Source organism: Ambystoma mexicanum, chromosome 8 (genome assembly GCF_040938575.1).
Source record: "Ambystoma mexicanum isolate Mex_15411 chromosome 8, UKY_AmexF1_1, whole genome shotgun sequence".
Lineage (NCBI taxonomy): Eukaryota > Metazoa > Chordata > Amphibia > Caudata > Ambystomatidae > Ambystoma > Ambystoma mexicanum.
This window is the reverse complement of record NC_090929.1, coordinates 1,053,798,270-1,053,819,507: the sequence shown is the minus strand read 5'-3', so window position 1 is coordinate 1,053,819,507 and position 21,238 is coordinate 1,053,798,270. Positions and strand designations below refer to the sequence as shown.

The 21,238-nt window shown below is 49.1% G+C and overlaps 1 protein-coding gene across 2 annotated transcripts in view; it reads right to left on the bottom strand.

Annotated features, from left to right (window-relative positions):
* ANXA11 (annexin A11) overlaps nucleotides 1-21,238 on the bottom strand; it is a 292,276-nt gene that overhangs the window by 2,078 nt on the left and 268,960 nt on the right. For both annotated transcript variants that reach the window (XM_069611028.1, XM_069611027.1), the window contains one exon: nucleotides 20,206-20,328. In XM_069611028.1, the coding sequence (XP_069467129.1) occupies nucleotides 20,206-20,328 (123 nt within the window). The remainder of the gene's footprint in view (nucleotides 1-20,205; nucleotides 20,329-21,238) is intronic.

Genomic DNA, 21,238 nt, shown 5'->3' with positions numbered 1-21,238 from the left:
GAGGTTTGTGGATCTGCTTAGAATCACATGCTATGCATAGAGTAGCAAGCAGTACCATGAGAAGGTAGTGGGATGTTTGAAGGTACAGCAGCAAATTGATGTTTTAATACTGCTTTTCACACCTGTGAATCTTGTTTGGAATGAGTATCCAGACAGTAGAACAAGTTACTTTCTTACCTGGTAACGTTCTTTCGATGGGATGTTCCGACGACATATTCCACATCTATGACAGGTAGTCACCACAGCTGTGCTGCTTCGGAAAATTTTCGGCATCTGCGTCCTGCGTTGATGACATTGATGCGCTGTCCACGAGGACCTCCATCGAGCCGACGTCACCGGATGTTATAAGTAGGATGCACGACGCCCGTAGCCTCAGTTGGAGTTTTTTCCCCAGAATGTGTGGCACCAATCTTCTGCCACTATGACCACAGAAAGCCTTGCGGAAACGTAAGCTGCAATTGTATAAGAAATTCTGTAGCGGGGCAGGCTGGGAGGGAACGATGTGTAATACGTCATCGAAACATCCCATCGAAAGAACGTTACCAGGTAAGAAAGTAACTTGTTCTTTGAAGGGATTGGTTCCTCCGACGTATTCCACATGTATGAAAGACTCCCAAAGCAGTACCAACGTATGGAGGAGGGAAAAGAATTTTGAATTTTAGAATGCCCAATTAAATTGCAGAATAGAGGACCGCCTTGCCAAAGGCCAAGTCCTGCCCATGGATAGAATCCAGGGAGTAGTGTTTTACAAAAGTATGGACAGAGGCCCATGTGGCTGCTTCACAAATGGGAACACCCCTTTGCAGAGCAGTAGAGGCAGCCACACCTCTAGTAGAATGGGCCCATAAGCCTACCGGAGGGTCCTTACCCGCCAAGCGGTAACAATCAGAAATTGTGAAGATAATCCATCTAGACAAAGTCTGCTTAGTAACAGCTTGTCCCAAATGCCTTCCAGCGTATCCTAAAAAGAGTTGATCGTCCACTCTGACCCGGGACATGCGCGAAATGTAGAAACTTAAAGCTTTCCTAGGACCCAACCTATGGAGCCTCTCCTCTTCCTTACTAGGATGTGGAGGAGGATAGAACGCCGGAAGAATGACCTTCTGGCTTAAATGAAATTCCGACAACTTTCGGAAGAAAAGAAGGACGAACCCCAAGGACAACCCTGTCATTATGAAACACTGAAGGGTGGCTTAGCAGATAGTGCCTGCAACTCACTCACTCTGCGAGCGGAAGTAACCGCAACTAAAAATACAGTTTTATGGGTCAACAGTCTCAAAGGACAAGAATGTAAAGGCTCAAACGGAGCTCCCATGAGGAATTTTAGAACCAGGTTCAAATCCCAACCGGGCACCTGGAAAGGTGACGGTGGGAACACATTAGTGAGCCCTTTTAGAAACTGAGAAATCAAAGGAATCTTAAAATAAGAACACTCCTCAGACGAGCGGTTACATATGGACAGCGCCGCCAGGTAACCTTTAATGGTACCCACTTGCAGGCCCTTGTGGGCTTACGAAAGCAAAAAAGACAGAACCACAGGAATGGCACATGAAAAAGGATCCACATTCTTAACTCTGCACCAGTCGCAGAACTTTCTCTGACGGCAACGGTACAGGGACTTTGTTGCAGGCCTTCTGGACGAAAGCAACACCTCCATCACGTCTTCAGGGAGGTCCCAATCCTTATACCTCAACCTTTCAGAAGCCAAGCATGAAGGTTGAGGGACTTGACCTCTGGATGGAGAACCTGACCCCCCTACCGTGAGAGCAGATCGTCTCGATAGGGAAGACGGCGTGGAGGGCAGATGGACATGTCGAGAAGGTCCAGGTACCATGTTCTCCGGGCCCGTGCCGGAGCAATGAGGATCATTCGGGAACCGAACCTCTGTAACCACCTTAGCACTTGCGGAATGACGGGGACCGGAGGAAACGCGTACAGCAGTGGGAAGGACCACTCCACTACGAACGCGTCCCCTAAGGCTCCTCTTGGAGGAAATTCCCGCAAGCAGAATCTTTTGCACTTCCGGTTGACACTGGTGGCGAAGAGATCCACTTGAGGGGTCCTCCAAAGGGCGAAGATCTCCGGGAGAATCTCCCGAGCCAGCTCCCACTCGTGAGAGACTGTGCTCTGCCTGCTCAGAGCGACCGCCGCCTCGTTTTTGTCTGCGGCCAGATGAACTGCCGAGATCGAAATTTCCTGCTGGAAGGCCCAGAGCCCGAGCTGCATCGCCTCTCTGCACAGAGGAAGTGAACCTGCCCCCTCTGCCCCCACTTTTTGTTCAGGTAGTGCAGGGCCACTGTGTTGTCCATCAGAATCAGGACATTCTTCCCTCGCACAGTCGGCAGAAAAGCCTTCAGAGCTAGCCTGATGGCCCTCAGGTCCAACAGATTGATATGGATTCTGGACTCCGACGGAGACCAACGACTGATGACTCAACTCGTTGGCATGAGCTCCCCATCCCGTGAGGGATGCGTCCGTCACGATTGTCACCTCCGGCCAAGGTAGCAAAAATGGAGCCCCTTCATCAGGTTGCCTTCGAAGGCCCACCACAGAAGATCCTGGGTGACCGAGGGCGGCACCTGAACGGATCCGACATCCTGCCGGAGGACTGCGACCACCGCATCTGCAGAGATCACATCTTCAGCCTGGCCTCTGGTGCCAGGAGAATGCAGGATGCCAGGAGGCCTAGCAACATCAAGGACACGAACGCCGGGAGACTCTGGCCATGTTGAAACTTGTGCACCATCTGCAGAATGTGATGAGCCCTCACCTGGGGAGGGAAACACTGCCCCAGGGATGTGTCGAGCACTGCTCCGATGTACTGGAGCCACTGGGTTGGCGTCAAGTGGGACTTCAAGTTGAGGGAGAAGCCGAGCCTGTGAAGGGAGTGGCAGGTGACTGACAGATGATCCATGACTTGCTCGGGAGAGCGCACCCTGATCAACCAATCGTCCAGGTAGGGGTAGACGTGAATCCCCCCTTTGCTGAGATACGCTGCTGCCACCACCACCATGAGCTTGGTGAAAACCCTTGGGCAGAGGTAAATCCGAACACCAGGACCCGAAACTGAAAGTGCGAGTCGCCAACCGCGAACCTCAGGTACTTCTTGTGCTTGGGATGAATCGGCACATGAAAGTAAGCGTCCTTGAGGTCAAGAGACACCAACCAGTCCTGAAGTTGAAGGGCCTGGAGGACTTGAGAGAGAGAGTAACCATCTTGAACTTGTCCTTCTGGAGGAGCTTGTTCAAACCACGCAAGTCCATGATGGGTCTCAATCCCCCGTATTTTTTAGAAATCAAAAAGTAAGGGGATTAACATCCCTTGTTCCTCTCCGCTACAGGCACCAGTTCTATGGCGCTTTTCTCCAGCAGGGATTGGATTTCCTACGCAAGGACTGATGAGGAGTCTTCAAAGAGAGATTCCCTGGTGGATTGTCAGGAGGCCTCTGCCGGAAAGGAAGACAGTAGCCGTGGGCTATGATCTCCAGAACCCACACATCTGAAGTACTGGCACACCAGTCTGCAAGATGCTGCGCCAGCCTTCTCCCAAACGGTGAACCATGGGATATGGCCTCATGACTGAGCTGAAGCGGCTGCGGCAGTGCCTGAGGGCAAAGAGGCAACTGCCCGAGCGGCCTTGGCACCTCAAGTACCTTGTTTTCCACCTCTGGTACTTCAACGTTGGCCACTTTGACTTGCAGCTCCCCTCGATCTACCAAAGGTAGAGTAGTATCGAAAGGAACCTCCCCTGCATTGCGGTCCCCTAGGACGAAAAGGCAGAGGTTGGCGAACTGCAGCGCTCAATGACTTTGCTGCAGCTTTGGAGGTCTGCAACCTCTCAAGGCTCTCGTCGGCCTTGCTGCCAAAAAGATGGTCACCATCAAAGGGCATGTTGAGAAGCCGGGCTTGTACATCTGGAGCAAACCCCGACTTCCGCAACCACGCAAATTTGCACATTACAGTGTTCACTGCCATGGACCGGCTGACACAGTCTGCCACGTCCAGAACCGACCTAACGGATTCACACATGGCATCATTGCCATCCTGTACAGGGCAAGAAAGCCATCCTGTTCCTCCCCTTCGGGAATATGTTCAGCCGCCAATGAAACATTCCACAGAGTGGGAGTGAAACATGATAAGGCACATACAGAGTTGGCTGCTTTCAAAGCCATACACCCTGAAGAAAAGACTTTATTTGCCCAACCGTCAAAACGTTTGTCGTCCCTATGGTAGGGTTCCACGCCCGTTTGGCTGGGGCCGTAGCCGCCTGCACCACCAAACTCTCCAGAGTAGGGTGCATGGATAAGAGCCGGGGTCGCCACTGGCAGGGCGGTACTTTTTCAGCAACGACTTACCCACTGCCGGAAGACTCTCCGGAGCAGTCTAAGCCGCCACCACCCTTCTTTGCAAGGCTATATGGAATGGCAGTACCGGGTCAGTTGGTGGACCTTGGTCCAAGATATCTGTCAGATCATCCTGCAGAAAATCTACTGGTGGCACAGACCACCTCAAGTACTCCGTCACCCTTGACATCAGCCGCCTGTACGAAGAGTCAGCATGCTTACCAGGTTCAGGCCTGCAAAACTCAACCTCCGGGGAGGTATCAAGACCACTGGCCTTGTGCAAAGACTGACGCAAGTCTTCAATCTGGCTATGACCAGACAATATTTCGTCAGGAACCTCATCCGGAAGCAAACCTTCCTCAGATCCTTCCTCCACCTCAGACATCTAATCCAGAGACTGGAATAAATCCCTGGAGGAGGGCACAGAAAAAGGCTCAAAGACAGGTCTCACCGACTTCTTCAGGGCCTTCCTCTGGGTTTCCACCGATGCACGGGGTACCTCCGATAAAGCATCCTCGAAAGGAGTCGACAGAATTGGCGTCGACGTTGAGCATGGCACCGATGGCTTCGACACAGGCCTTGAGGGTGGAGCCCCGAGCGTGTCCTTCGACGGCCTCTGCGCCGATGACTTCCTCGGAGGCGGAGCCTTGAGAGAGTCCCTCGATGGACATGGCGCCGATGGCGTCGACGTCTTCTTCGAAGACCTCACAGGCACCGACGGTCTCGAGGGCGTCGAGGACCGGGACCTAGAGCGGACATGACTAGAGCGATCCACCTTGTCCGATCGGGACCTCGAGCCCGAAGGTGTGCGAGCGTTGGCCCTAGCACGTTCCCTGCCGGCTTCTTTCAAAAGGCGAAGACGGAACAGAGCCCTGCGACTGAAAAATCGCTATCATCTCCGTACGAAATGCATCCCATTCCGCAGGAGAAGAGTGCTTGTTGGGACATGCAACCTGCAGACAGGCCGAGTCCTCGGACGAGAAAGGCGACCGGCGACCGCGCTTCCGCAAGTGCCTCGAAGAGGCATAGGAATGGAGGGAACCACTCCGGGACCGATACCCCCCTGGACTTGCGCCGACAACATGGAGAGTCGCCTCTCGAATAGTCGGTCGAAGGCCCAGTGGATTTCAACTTTCGGGGCTTGGAAACCCTACCGACAGAAAGCTTCTTCTTCCGCTCCCGCAAGGCCTTCGATGTTAATGACTGGCAATCATCACAATCATCCATGGCGTGGTCCTCACTGAGGCACCAGAGGCAGGCTTTGTGCGGGTCCGTAAGTGACATCTTGGAGCCGCAGTCCCGACACTTCTTGAAGCGGGGTGGAAGAAGACATGATATCTTCACAAACGAACAAGGTCGAAGAACAGATAGAATATAACTCTGAAGAACCGAGGCGTGCTGAGATCTCCGAAGCGAACACGTTCGCGGAAAAAATACTGAGGCTACGGGTGTCGTGCGTCCTACTTATAACATCCGGTGACGTCGGCTCGACGGAGGCCCTCGAGGACAGCATATCTACGTCATGGACGCAGAACATTTTCCGAAGCAGCACAGCTGTGGTGATTACCGGTCATAGATGTGGAACACGTCGGAGGAACCAGTCCCTTCGAAAAGGTAAGTATGGAACTCTCCAAGTAGCTGATTTGCAAATGGCATCTAAAGGGACATTTACAAAAAATGCTAAGTTAGCCCCTGTGCCTCATGTAGAGTCTGCTCTGGGTCTGAAAGGCAGAGTTTTGATAGAAATGGAGTAGCACATCTGAATGCATTGGACTACCCACTGGATATAGCAGACTCAGACAGGATCCCCTTCTCTTCCAGTAGCTATTGACAAAGAATTGATCAGTCTTTCTGATTGGCTTTGTTTTGGTATGGTAATACATAACAGCCCTCCTAACATCAAATGCATGGATGATCTTTTCTGCGGAATTGGTCGGGTTCTGGAAGAAAGTTGGAAGTTCTATAGACTGGTTAACATGGAACTTTGGAATAAATGTAGGTGATAAACGCAGGTGTGTTCTTAACACCACTTTGCCTTTATGGATGGTAATAAAGGGATCTTGAGCTGAGAGTGCTTGCAGTTCACTGACCCTTCTGATGGGTGCAATGGCAACAAGAAAAGCACGCTTAAGTGATGTGTTTAAGACCGATTTTATGCATTGGCCCAAAAGGGGAACCCATAATATTTTGTAAGTACAACATTTAAATCCAATCCGGGAGTTGGGTTTGGAATAGGTGGGTGTAATCTTTTAACCCCTTCTATGAATGCTTTAACTACCGGCACTTTCCACCAAGAAACTTTTCTTTATGAGGTAAGTGTATGCAGACAGTGCAGCTAAGGATTTTAAGAAAGTTGAAAACTAATCCTGTGTCCAAAAGAATGTGTGAAGGAGAGCAAGCAATTGGATTGATATCTCGAGCTTTGCACAAGATAACAAAGAGTTCCTATTTATTGATGTAGCAATGTCCGTTATTAGCTTTGCATGCCTCCTTTAGGATGTCCATGCATCTTTGTGGTAAGTTTAGATGACCAACTATGAAGTCAGGAGCCAAGCTGCCAGGTTCAGAGTTTGTGGGCGCAGATGATCAACTGTTCCCCGATGTTGGGAAAGCATGCTGGATGGTCACGGAAGTTTCACCGGTGAGCAAAGGGACATTGTGAGCAGGTTGGAGTACCATGGTTGACGTGCCACAATGGAGCTATTAGAATGAGGTTGACTTGTTCCTGGTGCATCCTGCGGATGATCTTGTTGAGAAGTGGTGTTCAGAGAAGAGCTTAAGCAAATTTCCCTGACCAGTTCATCCACAGAGCCCCCCCCTTGCACCCTGTTTGGGAGTACCTGGACATGTAGTGTGGGCATTGTGTACTGTGCTGGGTTGCAAACAGATCTGTCTGGTTGACCCCCGTTTAAGAAGATGTGGTGTAGGATGTCTTTGTGCAACTGCCATTTGTGTTCTGATGGAAGCTGTAAGTCTCTGCTTAAGACATCAGCTGGACAGTTGTGTCTCCTTGGAACGTGTAGGGTCAGGAGGAACCGGTTGCGTTTTAGTAGACTTGGAGAGTGTTCGCCCTTGTCGGTTTATGTAAAACATGGCTGTTGTACTGTCTGTTAGGACTGTTTTCCCTTGAATTAGCTGTTGAAAAGCTTGGAGTGCGTTGGACACGTCTAACAACTCTAGGAAGTCAATGCGTTTCTTTATGACGGCTTGAGTCCACTTGCCGTGCGCAGTGTGGTTGAGGAGATGTGTGTTAAGCAAGATTGTAGGTAGTAACCATGTGGGAGACTACCCTAGCCTTGTCCTCTTGGCAACAGCTAACCCAACCTTTGGTATAGGCCTGTACTACCCAAGTTGGTAGAGTGACTGAGCAGCCAGGCTCATCTCAAGAGGGGTCAATGTGAGCTGTAACAGAGATTCATAGTGACATGTATTCAAATAACATTTATACTCAAGGTTTCTTGATAAAATAATCATTTATTAATTTAAACAGTCAGTTTTAAAATAAGCCTTCTTGAGGAGGGAGCAAATAGGCAACACTTAAATATACTTCAAAAATACACACACTCCGTTTCAGTAAATAAGTTGATACCCTTTTGGGATGGCACACAGACTTCCTACACCCCGAGGTGACTTCAATTGTTAGGACACTGTGGACATTAATATATCACTTGTACATTTAAAGCAATACTGACGTATGTGGCAAAAAGAAAAGGTTAGGGAAGGAAACAAAGACTAACAAGTTTCTCGAACAGGTAAGCACTTTTCAATCCCCCAATGCAAAATAGGTTAACCCTTTACCAGCTATACAAGAAAGGTATGTATGACTTTTTGGAGGGCCAGTTAAACACAAAGTCAGAGGGTAAGAAGAGTCTTTAGGGGGCCAGGACAGCCAATGTCAATTGAACAAAGTCTAGGGGAGCTGAGGCACTTCCTGAAGATGCAAATTAACAAGGGAGGTCCTGGGAGTCCCTCTGCCAGACATTAGTCCTGGTTACGAGAGACTTACCCAGAGTCTTTAGCTCACTATCTTTCCCAGAGAAGAAATATCCCAAACATATCAGTCTTGGGGCAGTCCAGCACCGAAATGCTAGGCAATTCTCTTCTGAACAAGAGTACCAACAGAAACCCCAGACACGTGTTTCGGTCTGGTTGGACCTCATCAGTAGGGTGGATCTGTGCCTCTCTAAGAATAGCGAGCAAGGGGCCCACGTCTGGATTCACCTAGTAGCTTAAGGTGAGACCCAAAGTTACTTAAATATCTGGGCCAGTCCAGCACCGAAGACTTCTTGAAGATTAGCACAAAAATGTCTTGTACAATGTTAAGAGAGTTTTGTTGTAAAAAAAAAATCACTGTTGGGCCACAAGCTGGGAGGCTTGTGAAGGGGAAAGCTGCAAGCAACTCTGCAAAAGGCAGCAAATACAAGTCTCAACTAAGAGCGAGCAAGCGACACACAACAAGAGGTAAGTACCCCTAGCTAACAGTAACTTGAGTCTGAAGAAAAAGGTTCTAGCTGGCATCTGTTCCAGTTCTAGTTCCTGCAGATCCTGTTGTTCCTGGGCCTAAGTCGTGGGCACAAGAGGCAGGACGTCTGTGGACTACTGCCCTATGGTTCGAAGGTTGGCGGCAGCAATGGGCACACTTCAGATCAGTGGCACTTTGTGGTTTCAGCTATTTGCAAATAGCACCACTGCGGTTCTTGGACACCTTGTGGGCTCCCTTCGCTTCCTGGGTCCAGCACTCTGTTGAGGTTGCTCAGCCTTTGGAGTCCTGCTTCGAGGGAGTCTGGAGGATTTACCTGGTGCTCGGGTCCAGCTTAAAAAAGTGATCCACTCGTTTCTGGAGTTTGTCCCCTGGCACTCGGTTCCAGCATCCGCAAAGTACAGCCAGCAGGGAGAGGGTTTCCAGGCAAGTTCGTCTTGGGGTTGATGGTCCCACCAACTGAAGGAGAGAAGTCGTCCTTGCAGGGCTTCTATAGTCGATCAGAATTCGGAGCTTCAGCAATGCAGCAGGGCTTCACTAGGCAAACCAACGGTCCAGGAGTTACAGCAAGCTTATTTTCCAAGTTCTTCTTCGGATTCCTTCGTCCAGTGGTTGACTCTGCCTTCCATGCAAAAGACCTTGCCTTTAATGCAGGTTTCTCCCATTTATTTGTAGCCAAGCTGTCACTCACACAGCAGGGTGGCTGTCCTTCAAGGACAGCCAGCCAATCACCTTTGGGTGCATTCCTGTAACCAAGGAGACTAAGCACAGGGAGATTTGGGAACCTCCCTTGCTTCCTGCTCTGCCAGACACACTTGGCGCCAGAGGTGGGCTTCAGCAGTGAACTCGGCCAAATTCAAAACGAACAAAGGGCTCAAACCTGGTTTGGTGCGCAGAGTAAATCTCAAGAAGGACCTTTACAACAAGAAATGGCAAAAAAAAGAAGACCGGGGCAATTTTGGGCACCCATGGGTGGAATACTGCAACTGAGGATTCTGCTTGCGGTAAAAACGCACAATGGTAGATGATAAACCACTGCAATCAGCCATTAATTGTAGAAAGGGTAACATACAAATGTTACATGAGAAAGTAGACAAAGGGGATACTGGGTAACCCCTCCAGCACTCCACATAAGGTGGTGTGTGCTGGGTCTACAAAGTAACAAAAGGTAAGTAAAGTCAATTTCACTTTACTGCTCTTGGAAACAGTAGTTTATCCAAGAGAAGGTATTTAAACCTTGGAGAAATCCAAAGGTCTTCTCTGTTATACTGCAACGAGGGTGCTGTGTGTCACAATGTAAAAAGATGAAGCCCATGGAGTTTGTCAGAGTCCAAAACCAAAAGAAACAGGGTTAACATCAAAGAAAAATACATGAGAGAGGGGGAAACAAAAAGGTATCACTCTCGACAGGATACAAATTAAGAGTGCTAACGTCCAGCAAAAGAGCTGGGGGTCTCCAAGGTAGAAGGGAATTAACACAGAATAGAGACTTCTCCCTATGTGCTCCCCATCCCGATAGTGATGCGTCTGCGGGTCTTGTACTGTGGGGATGGTGAATGATTTCCATTTCAGAAGGTTCTCCCACGTCCACCACTGCAGAGATGACCACTAGATCGTCCCACTGACCACTTGCTTGCAACTATTGCATCGGTCGCAGGCGCAGCCAGGCGTGAGGTACTATGTAAATGCAGGAAGCCAGCATCCCTAGTAGGCGCATGGCCTTCCGTACGGTTATCTGATGACCAGTTCCAAAATGTGGAATTTGAAATAGGAAATTGTTAACCGATCGTTGGAGGGGAAGACTAAGGCGTCTTGTCTGGATTTGTGCCCCAAGATATTGCTATTTTTGACTCGGAACAAGGCTTGATTTCTTTTGGTTGAATGAGAAGTCTAGTTTAAAAAGAAGGTTGATCGTTTTTTGTGTGTTGTTGAGGTTTCTCATGGTATTAGCCAGTTGTCGAGATAAGACTACACTGGAATCGACACGACTGCGCAGGTGGGAAGCTGCCACTGCAAGTACTTTGGTGAATACCCTCGACGCTGAAGATATGCTGAAGTGAAACACTTTGGACTGAGTTGTGCCAAGTTTGAACCCAAGATATTTTCTGTGAGCTGGCCACATTGAAATATGAAATTGAAATATGAAAGAACAAGTTACTTACCGCTGGTAACTTTCTTTCGACTGGATGTTCCTCCCACTGGATGTTCCTCCCACGTATTCCTCATCTTATGATATTTCATATCGTCAGCTTTGCTGCTTCGGGAAAAACATTTAGCTGCAGAGGGCGCTGTATGTGATGCTGTTGTGCCGAGGACCCTCGAGGTCATCAGTCGAGCGTTGACGCCGTCGTTAGTATAAATAGCGCATGTAGCGCCCGTTGGCTTTAGTTCTGTTTTACAGATACCTTTTTTCAAGGAATTAACCAGGCATATCCCAAGACCTCAAGTTCCCAAAGCACAGAGTGTAATACATGTAAATTGTACGGCAGGCTAGAGGCTCGAAGGGGCGATGAGGAATACGTGGGAGGAACATCCAGTCAAAAGAACGTTACCAGGGGTAAGTAATTGTTCTTCGACTGGATAGTGTCCTCACACGTATTACTCATCTTACGATAGACTTCCAAAGCAGCGTCAATTTGGAGGAGGGATTATCAATTTAGTGATGGACTGAATGAAGAACGACCTTTGCAAAAAGAGTAGAGGAAATGTTTAAACAGTAATGTTTGAGAAATGTGTGAATGGATAACTAGGTGGCTGCTGCACAGATGTCATGTATTGGGACACCCCTTTGCAGAGCCGCAGAAGTTGCCATGCCCCTAGTGGAACAAGCTTTTAGCCCTTCCGGCGGGTCCTTACCCGCAAGCCTGTAACATTCTCCAATGGCCAGTATGAATCACCTTGATATAGTTTGTTTTGTTATTGCCAGGCGCAATTTGGGGCCGGTGGAACCAATGAAAAGTTGATCATCCTGCAGAAATGTAGCCAACCTTGAAATACACATTAGTGAGACCCTTCAGGAATCTGGAGCCCCAGATTGGCTAAATGCAACAGGAAAGAAAGCACCATAGGTGTGCCACATTGGAATGGATCCACATTCTTATCCTTGCACCAGTTACAGAATGTATTCTTGCTCAGAGTGTCTGCTGCCGTGTTCTGCGTGCCGGCTAGGTGAACTGCTGATGGAGATTCCTTCTCGTATTGCCCCGAACCAGAGCTGCGTTGCCTCTTTGCACAGTGGTAGTGACCCTACACCTCCTCTCTTGTTGAGGTAGTACATGGCCACTGTGTTGTCCATCATTATCAGGACATTCTTTCCCCGTACAGAGGGCAGAAAGGCCTTCAGGGCTAGTCCAATTGCCTTCAGCTCCAAAAGGTTGATGTGGACTCCGATGGAGACTGCCGACTGTCAGTTTGTTGGTGTAGGCTCCCCACCCCTTGAGTGAGGCGTCCGTCACTACCGTTATCTCCAGCCATGGTTGCCAAAAAGATTCTCCCTTGAGATTGTTGTCTTTGCAAGCCCACCATAGAAGTTCTTGAGCAACTCTGCTCGGAACTTGCAGTTGGTCTGACACACTCCCTGAGAATTGGGACCACCGAGTTGAGAGCCCATTGAAGGGATCTCATGCTCAGTTGAACCTCTGGCACCAGTAAAATGCAAAATGCCATGAGGCCGAGCAACCTTAGAAAATCGAAGGCCGGAACATGCTGAGCATTCTGGAATTTTGTTACCATCTGCTGAATGTGTGGAGCTCTCACCTCGGGAGGCGAGGCTTTCCCTGAGGAAGTATCCAGGACTGCTCCAATGAATTGGGAGTCTTTGGAATGGTATTATATGGGACTTCTTGTAATTGAGGGAGAAGCCCAGTCTGTGATGGGGGTGGCAGATGATACTGAGATGTTCCTGGGCTTGGTTGGGAGAACGAGCCCTGATCAGCCAATTATCCAGGTAGGGGTAGACGTGAACCCCCCCCTCCTGAGATTCGCTGCCACCACCGCCATCAACTTGGTGAAAACCCTCGGGGCAGAGGTCAGCCTGAATTGCAGAACTCAAAAGTGATAATGAGAACCGCGAACCTCAGGTACTTTCTGTGCTTACTGGCACGTGAAAGTAAGCATCCCCAAGGTCCAATGATACCAACCAGTCTTGGAGTTGGAGAGCCTGAAGGATCTGAGAAAGGGACCATCTTGAACTTGTCTTTGCTGAGGAACTTGTTCAAGTTTTTTTAAAGTCCAAGATGGGTCTCAATCCTCCATCCTTTTTTGGAATGAGAAAGTAAGGGGGAATACCAACTCTTGTTCCTCTCCGCTACAGGTACATATTCTATTGCACCATTGTCTAGCATGGTTAAAATTTCCTGCAGAAGGAGCGGATCTGTAATTTTGACAGAGTTGTATCCCGGTGGGTGATCTTGAGGCCTTTTTTGAAAAAGAAGGTAGTAACCAAGCATCTGAAGTAACGCCCTGCCATTCGTTCAGATGCTGAGAAATTCTGCCTCCAACCGGGGTCTTGTGGGTCACGGCCTCAGAGTGGCTTAGAGGCGGCTGCAGCAGCAGCTCAGGGTAAAGATGCTGCAGCTGGGGCTGATTTAGCACCCCTTCCTCGTCCACCACGAGGTAATCTTTGTCCCATTTGTCTGTCCTCTTCAAATTGAGGAATAAAAACGAAAAGAACGACCCCTCCGGGAAGCTCAGCCTGAATAGGGTTGTTGCTGAGGTTGTCGAATGGAGGTGCTATGGGATTTAGCTGCCGCCTTGAGGTCTGCAGCTTCTCCAGACACTAATCCGCCTTGATGCCGAAAAACCTCGAGCCATCAAAGGGCATATTGAGTAGTCTGGCTTGCAAATCCAGTCCAAACCCCAACTTTCTCAACCATGCAAACCTGCGCAGTACGGTGCTAGAAGCCATGGATCTGCTGAAGCTGTGTGTAGTATCCAGTCCTGACTGGATACATACTCCCAGTGCCTCCTTTCCATCCTTCACTATAGCCAGGTAACAGTCTCTTTCCTCGCCCTCCGGGGTGTGATCAGCCGCCACAGCAATACAGTCCCACAGGGTATAAGTGAACCTTGAAAGGGTACAGGTGACTTTAAGTCGACTTCAAGGCCATGCTGCCAGATGTAAAGATATTACGAGCCCAGGCATCTACCCTCTTGTTATCTCTATCTGGGGGGGATAGAGGGATAAGCAGATTGCTTGGTCGATGTGGCGGTCTGAACCACCAAGCTCTCAGGTCTGGTTTGCTTGGCTTGGTACACTGGATCGTTGCTGGAAGGCCTGTTTTTTCTAGCGAAGTTCCTGTTCACAGCCGGTCCAGATTCTGGGGCTTCCCAATTTGCTGTGACCTTCCTCTGAAGGGCTGTGTGAAAGGGCAAAACTGGGTCCTTCTGAGGGCCTTGGTTCAGGATATCAGTCATATCACACTGTTCATGGGCTGGAGAAGCTCTACTCCAGCCCATATATTCTGTGACCTTATTTATGAGGTTCCTATGCGTGGAATCTGCATGCTCAGAAGGGTTAGGCCTGCCAAATTCCAGCTCTGGCGATGTGTCAAGAGCACTAGCCGACTGGAGGCAATCGGATCTCTCATCTTGGATTCTTCAATAATAAACTCCTCAGGAGCATTTTAAGTGCAACATTGTAACCCAAAAGGAGGGGAATCCTCTTCAGAGGCCTGTTCTTCCTCATAAATTGAGGCCATAGACCCGAAAGTCTTTATAAACGTTTTCTGGAATGGGCAACGGCCTCTAGAGAGTAAAAGTAACCATCTATGGTGTCGATGATGGCTTTGACAATGGAGCCGGTTTGCTCGGCGCCACCTTCGACTTTTGTGTCGACAGGATTGACTCCAATGGAGTCGACAAAGGCATCTAATGTGTCGACGATTTGTTCTACTTCAGAGGTATCGGAGAAGGACTCTATTCTCAAGTTGATACCCTCGACGATTTCTCGTCGGGCCCAGAACGAACGCCCGGTTTGGAAGTGGTAGCCTTTGACTTCCCTAAGTCGTCCGAAGGAACGACTAAGGCATGGCCTCCGCGCGATTCTTTCGAGAGGGTCGAAGCAGCATTCTCGATTATCTGCATCATTTCAGATCCCATTTCCTAGGGGAGTCTGCTTTAATTGGACATCTGATTACCTCAGTAGAGGAATTGGAAGGAGAACTATGGCGTCTCTTCTTTGAAGACGAAGACTGCCTTGTTCAACTCCTCGACCGGGACCGCTTTGATTTTTTGCTCCAGGACGAGTCTCTTGACTCCCAGGGCTTTTTATCTTTCTTCGAAGAAGACTTTGAAGCCACCCTCCCCACCGCCCATTTACCTCTGCACTCCCTGAGATTCTGTCATGGCATGACGGGGCCCGTAGTCATCGGTACGGTGCCCGGAGACACCACATACAGACATGGTGAGGGTCGGTAATGGACATCTTCGACCTGCAGTCGTAGCATTTCTGAAATCCTGACTTTGGGGTTGAAGGAGTTGAAGATGAAGACATTTTCTTGACAAAAACTGAAGCGTGCCGTTAAACACTCGAAGCGAAAACTTTCGGAAAAACCTAACGGAATCCAATGGGTGCTGCATGCACTATTTATACTAACAATGACGCTGGACGGAGGCCCTCGAGGGACATCGACATGACTGCATTGCATACAGAGCCCTCTGCTGAGAATTTTCTTTTTTCCGAAGCAGCAAAGCTGACGCTATGAAATATAAGATGAGGAATACGTGGGAGGACACAATCAATTCAAAGTGTGCATCTTTCAAATACAATGTTGCCATGTAATCCCCTTGTTTTATTAGTAGAATGACTTCCTGAAGGGTATACATTCAAAAAGGTTTGTGGTTTGACATCCCTGTTTGCTGGTAGAAGGCCTAACAGGGCGCATAGTTAAATCCTTTTTGGGAACAAAGTAGTAATTTGAATAAATACCCTTGTTTACCTTGTGAAGAGGGTCCAGTTCTACTGCTCTTTTTTGAAGAAGGGCCTGGATTTCTTCTTGGTAGAAGGAACAAGTTACTTACCTGTAACTATTGTTCTCCAGCATGGGTCTGGCATGGATTTGCACGCGCATGAATATTCCCTATCAGGCCGGGAATCCTCAGTAAAAGAAAAAACAGTTTCACTTTCACTTACAAACTGTATTTCCCCTCTAAACCAATCACTGAGCTCTGGGTCATACTGCCCCCAGCCAATGACTGCCCTCTCCCTAAGCCCATCCTCTGGCAGCCATCTTCAGATTTGGTCAGCACGTAAAGTGGCAGTATGACCAAGAAGGGCAGCAGAGGGGACGGCGGGAGGGTTCGCATGTGAATCTATGCCCGACCCATGCAAGTTACAGGTAAGTAACTTGTTTCTTCTCCAGCATGGGGTCTGGCATGGATTCACACAAGATTAAACCACGAGAGGTGGCAAGGCTCAACAGAAGCAAATACTCTTACCTCCGGTACAGGCTCCTCTTCAAGCAAAAAGGTTGCGTAGCACTGCTTGGCCGATCCTGGACTCTCTGGAATCCCTGTCGATGCAGTAGAATCTTGTGAAGATGTGCGTAGACCTCCACATAGCAGCCCTGCAGATGTCCAGCAGGGGCACACCAGACAGGAACGCTGTAGTCGCAGCGATCACTCTGGTGGAATGGGCTCCCGGACGGCCGGGCAGGGGTGAGTTTGCCAACCGATGACTGTGATACAGCCAGAGAGCCACCTGGAGATGGAAGCCTTGGACAAGGCCTTCCCATGGTTCACAAGACCAAAGTTCACGAATAGTTCAGATGTCTTCCGGAAACTCTTTGTGGCACAAAGAACTTCAGCGCACAAGCCACATCCAGCGAGTGCAAGGTCCTTTCAGCCGGCGACAAAAGTTTTGGAAATAATACAGGCAACACCAAAGGGTCGTTGATGCGGGATTCCGACGGAACCTTTGGTAAGAAGGAGGGATGCGTCCGCAGCACCACCCTCGTGTCGTGAAAAGTCAGGTAAGGCTGTTTGCAGCAAAGGGCCTGGATCTCACCTACCTTCCTGGCAGAGGTGATGGCCATGAGAAAAGCTGCCTTCCGCGAAAGGAACGAGAGGGGCCTAATGCATGGCTCGATGGGAGCCCCCATGAGCCTAGTCAGCACCACGTTAAATTCCCACGCCGCGGCAAGGGCCTTCACCAGCGGTAACGATTGAAACAGTTCTTTGAGGAACTCCTTGACTAGAGGGTGGGACCAAAGAGAAGACAGTCCTGGAGACCTGGTGTAGCAGGAGATAGTCGCCAGATGCACTTTGATAGAGGCGTGTGCCAGACCCGCCTTGGCCAACGACAAGTATGGAAGAATCTGCAGAGCCGAGACCATCAGAGGGTTGATCTTCTGCATCTGGCACCACGTTGCGAAACGTTTCCACTTGTGCCGTAGCACTGAAGAGTCGACAACGCTCCCTGCAGTCCGTCGGCAGCTCGTAGCCTCTGAACTCGCTGCAGAAGCCAAGCCTTCAGGTTCAGCTATCCTGGGTCATGATGTAGGATTGCACCTCCTTCTCTGGTGAGCAGATCCGTGACCACCGGCAGCTTGACCAGGGGCAACGCTGAAAGGCTGAAAAGATCCAAGTACTCAATCTGCCTCAGCGACGAGGATCATCCTGCATGGGCACTGTTTCAGTTGATTGATGACTCGCAGCAGGAGAGGCAACGGGGGTGGGGAACGCGTACAGAACAGGCCTTCCCACGGGAAGGAAACCGCAACCCCATGCTCGTTGGCTGGTGGAAGTTGCTGGCAAATTCGTCACTATTGCAAACAGATCAATCTGCAGTCTGCCCCATTTGACTCCCTCAGCAGGAAGCTGCGCTCTTGCCACGAGTGGAAACTTCGACAGGATCAAGTGGGACACCTTTCCCTGCGTCTTGGTCTTCTACGGCTCCTCCCACAGCTTTGAGGCGGAGCTGGGAGCGATGACTGGAGATGGAGGCAGACTGAAGACGAGCACGCCCTACCCGTCATACCTGCAGTGCTAGGCCTGGTCTTGGGCCCGCACGGATGGAGCACCCTCAAAGGACTTAAACCGTCTCCTCGGACCGGCTAGTCATGGGTGAGGCATGCCCCTGCTTGCTGCATGGGGTAGAGGCCTGGGTGTTGAGCCACGGTGCTACCTACTGTGACGATCCTTGACGGTGCGCTTGGAGAAACAAAGACAGATTTCACAATCTACTTCCCTGTGGTCCGGATGGAGAGAGGCACTGGGAGTGTTAGTCCTCCACAAACACGTTCCTCAAACCACAGCTGGAGCAGAGCTTGAAGAGGGAGCCTCCTTCCTTCTCCTCAGACATGTTCTGGCGTGCGGTGTAGGCCCAATGGCCTTCTGGAATCTTCGATGAAACTCAACGATTCTTGCCCTTGAGGGGCGTTGAAAGATGCCGACAAATGGATCCCTGCTTGCCGGGCAAAGGAGCAAAAGAGCACACAGGCTCTATTTGACAAAAATAGGAACTTTTTATTGAAAAAGCGCAAAAACGTAGAAAAGGTCTTGGAGCATAACACGAGGACTCTACAACACTTGAACGTGCAGTAACAATCTGAAGATGGCTGCCAGAGGAGGGGCTTAGGGAGAGGGCAGTCGTTGGCTGGGAGCAGTATGACCCAGAGCTCAGTGATTGGTTTATAGGAGAAAGACAGTTTGTAAGTGAAAGTGAAACCTTTTTCTTTTACGGAGTATTCCCGGCCTGACGACGGGGAATATTCATGAGCATGTGAATCCATGGCAGACCCCAGTCTGGAGAAAACTTGTAATATGTGAGATGGAGGATTTTCTGAAGAGGAACAGGCTAGAACATTGCACAAGTTCCATTTACGATCCTGATACTGATGGGTTGGTGGAAAGATTGAAATTGTGTGATAAAGAGTATTATGGGTGCCATAAGTGGTATAGGGTGTGGAAGGAGGCTGTTGAGACTGGTGGCATATAGATTTACTCCCTATTCCACAACCGGAGTATCTCCGTTTAAGGTTCTCAAAGGGATAGGTAGATCTATTGTAAGGTGAGTTTGGAGGATGTTGGCGAAAATATTGAAGACAGCTGAATAACAAAGCCATTTATGACATTCGCAAAGCATCGATCGTGTGTGATGTTGTGGAAGAGAATAAGGTAGAATTAAATTGCCCCTTGTATTACAGAGGCAAGGTTGTTCCTGGTGTAAACCCACAATGGTGAAGGAAGTGATGCATAGAGCTGCAGGGACAGCAGATGGAAGGGCTTGGAATACAGGTAGAGTGAGTAAATGTAATTGTTGCTACAGTCTAGTACCAGAAGCAGAAGGACAATTGGTAGCAATGGCATACATGACAGTGTAATGCAAAGAGCTATGGAGAAAAGGTTACCAATAGGCCCAGGAAAGAAGGAGGAGACCTGCCTATCTGGATGAATAGGTTGACTGATTCAGAATGAATAATACGTCTTCTGTACTATATTCACTGTTGATTGCCAAGTGTACTGCTTATTTGTTCTGTGTTGAAAGTTGATTATTCAGGATATTTTCTGAGTTAGTTGTGCTAATATCTATTCCATAGCATGTCTCAACTGTTTATTTTTTTCTCCGATTTTTCTTTTTTAGTACAGAATGTGTGCAATGTAATTTGTCAGAGCATTGGCAACATTACTCTGCTGTAGACAAGGAAAGGAGAGGAGTATAATTGTTTATTACACTGACCCTTCCCTATATTGTGGGGGTTCAGTGGGATAAAAATGTATTAAGGCTGCATTGATGACAGCCAAGAGGAATGTGGCAAATAATTGGGGGACCAGTGAGGTCCCGACAGTGACCAAATGGAAGGAGGGAAGGGACCGCTGTTGAGCACTGAAAGATATAGCGTATAGAAATAGGGTATGTCTGACCAAGTACCAAAAGATATGTGGGGAATTGGGACTAAAGTCATATGAGAATGGGTCTCAAAATCAGACAAGACGGAGCAGCGGGAGGCATTATGGAATAAAATAGTTACATATTAATAATTAAACAACCTGTAATGCACTTTCAACTCCTAGGCAATTTAGAAGCAAGGGCTATTCAAAGAGAGAAGGATATTATGCACAATGTAACCAGTCGGCCCAAACGAATTGGGGCAACTCATTCCAGTGTTTTGCTGCTTAAAAGGCAAGATGTCTATTGCACTAAACATGTGGATCTTTTCATGAACATAGGTCAACATTTGAAATCCCTATGGAAGACCTTCAACCCTACCCCCATCATCTATTTGGCATCCCCTTTCTAAATAGTGAGCTGTGTGTGTTGTACTAGTTTGAAGATGCACTCAGTGCTGTATACCCCACTTAAAAACAATTATATACAATTAATGCACGCATACAGGGTGAGTGTGCTGCTCAGGCAGCTGCAGGATCAGAGCCCAACACTTACAGTGATGTCAGTGTACAGCGACCTGCCATACATCCTCTTGTACTCTGTGCGGATATTCAGAAGATCCACCTCACTGCGAGATACCATAATCCGGATGAGGGTCTTGTCTTTAGTTCCAGCTCCCTGGTGGGATTGGTGGAGGGAAGGAGACAAAATAGCAATGTCAGATTTAAACTGTCCAATAAGAATGAGTGGAGGTCACTACATTATTTGTATAGCACACACTCTATACTAAAACATCTCTAGGCACTATTTGCAGGTCAGGGAGATGGATGGAACCCTGGTCTGCTGGGAGTTAGGATATATTGCATGGCATGTATAACGCGCCTATACACAGGTGTTTCAAGGCGTGACGAGGCAAGGGAGGGGGAACAGAGGGAAGACAACGATCCTACTAGGCCTGGTGTCATTCAGATCGCGCAAGTGCATGGGAAGGGGGAGAGGACAGTGCAGCATATGGGATAAGAAATAACAATAGGTAAGGTACGGCCAGCAGGTGGCAAGTGCAAGGGTAAGTGCAGAAAACAGTTGTCAAGTGCCGGTAGTGGGACATTTGGGATACAGAACAGTCCCCAAGTGCGGGGTTGCCAGGAGGGCAGAGCAGGAGTGCGATTGGCAGGGAGGGCAGTGGGGGGGGGGGGGGGGAGACAGGGGGGTAGTCACCTGGGCCCGAGATCAGAGGGTGGCCAGGCAGCCAGTGCAAAGTCAGTGTCAGCCAGGAAGTCAGCAGGGGAGAGGAGGAGCAAAGCAGAAGCAAAGAGAAAGGTTTTGAGGTGCTTCCGGAACCAAAGATGATTCTCCTCAAGTTTCAGGGAGGCTGTTCCAAAGGGAGGCCCCAGCCAAAAAAAGATCTACCACCAACCCGTTGCATGGAGAAGCGACTGACCCTAAGGGAGTTTGAGGCAGATGAGCAAAGAGCTCGAGAAGGAAGGTATTTAGGAAGAGAGAGTTGAAGGTATTGAGGCCCTAGGCCCCAGAAGGCCTTGTGGACGATGCAGAGGGTTTTGAATATAATCCTCGAAGCCACAGGTTG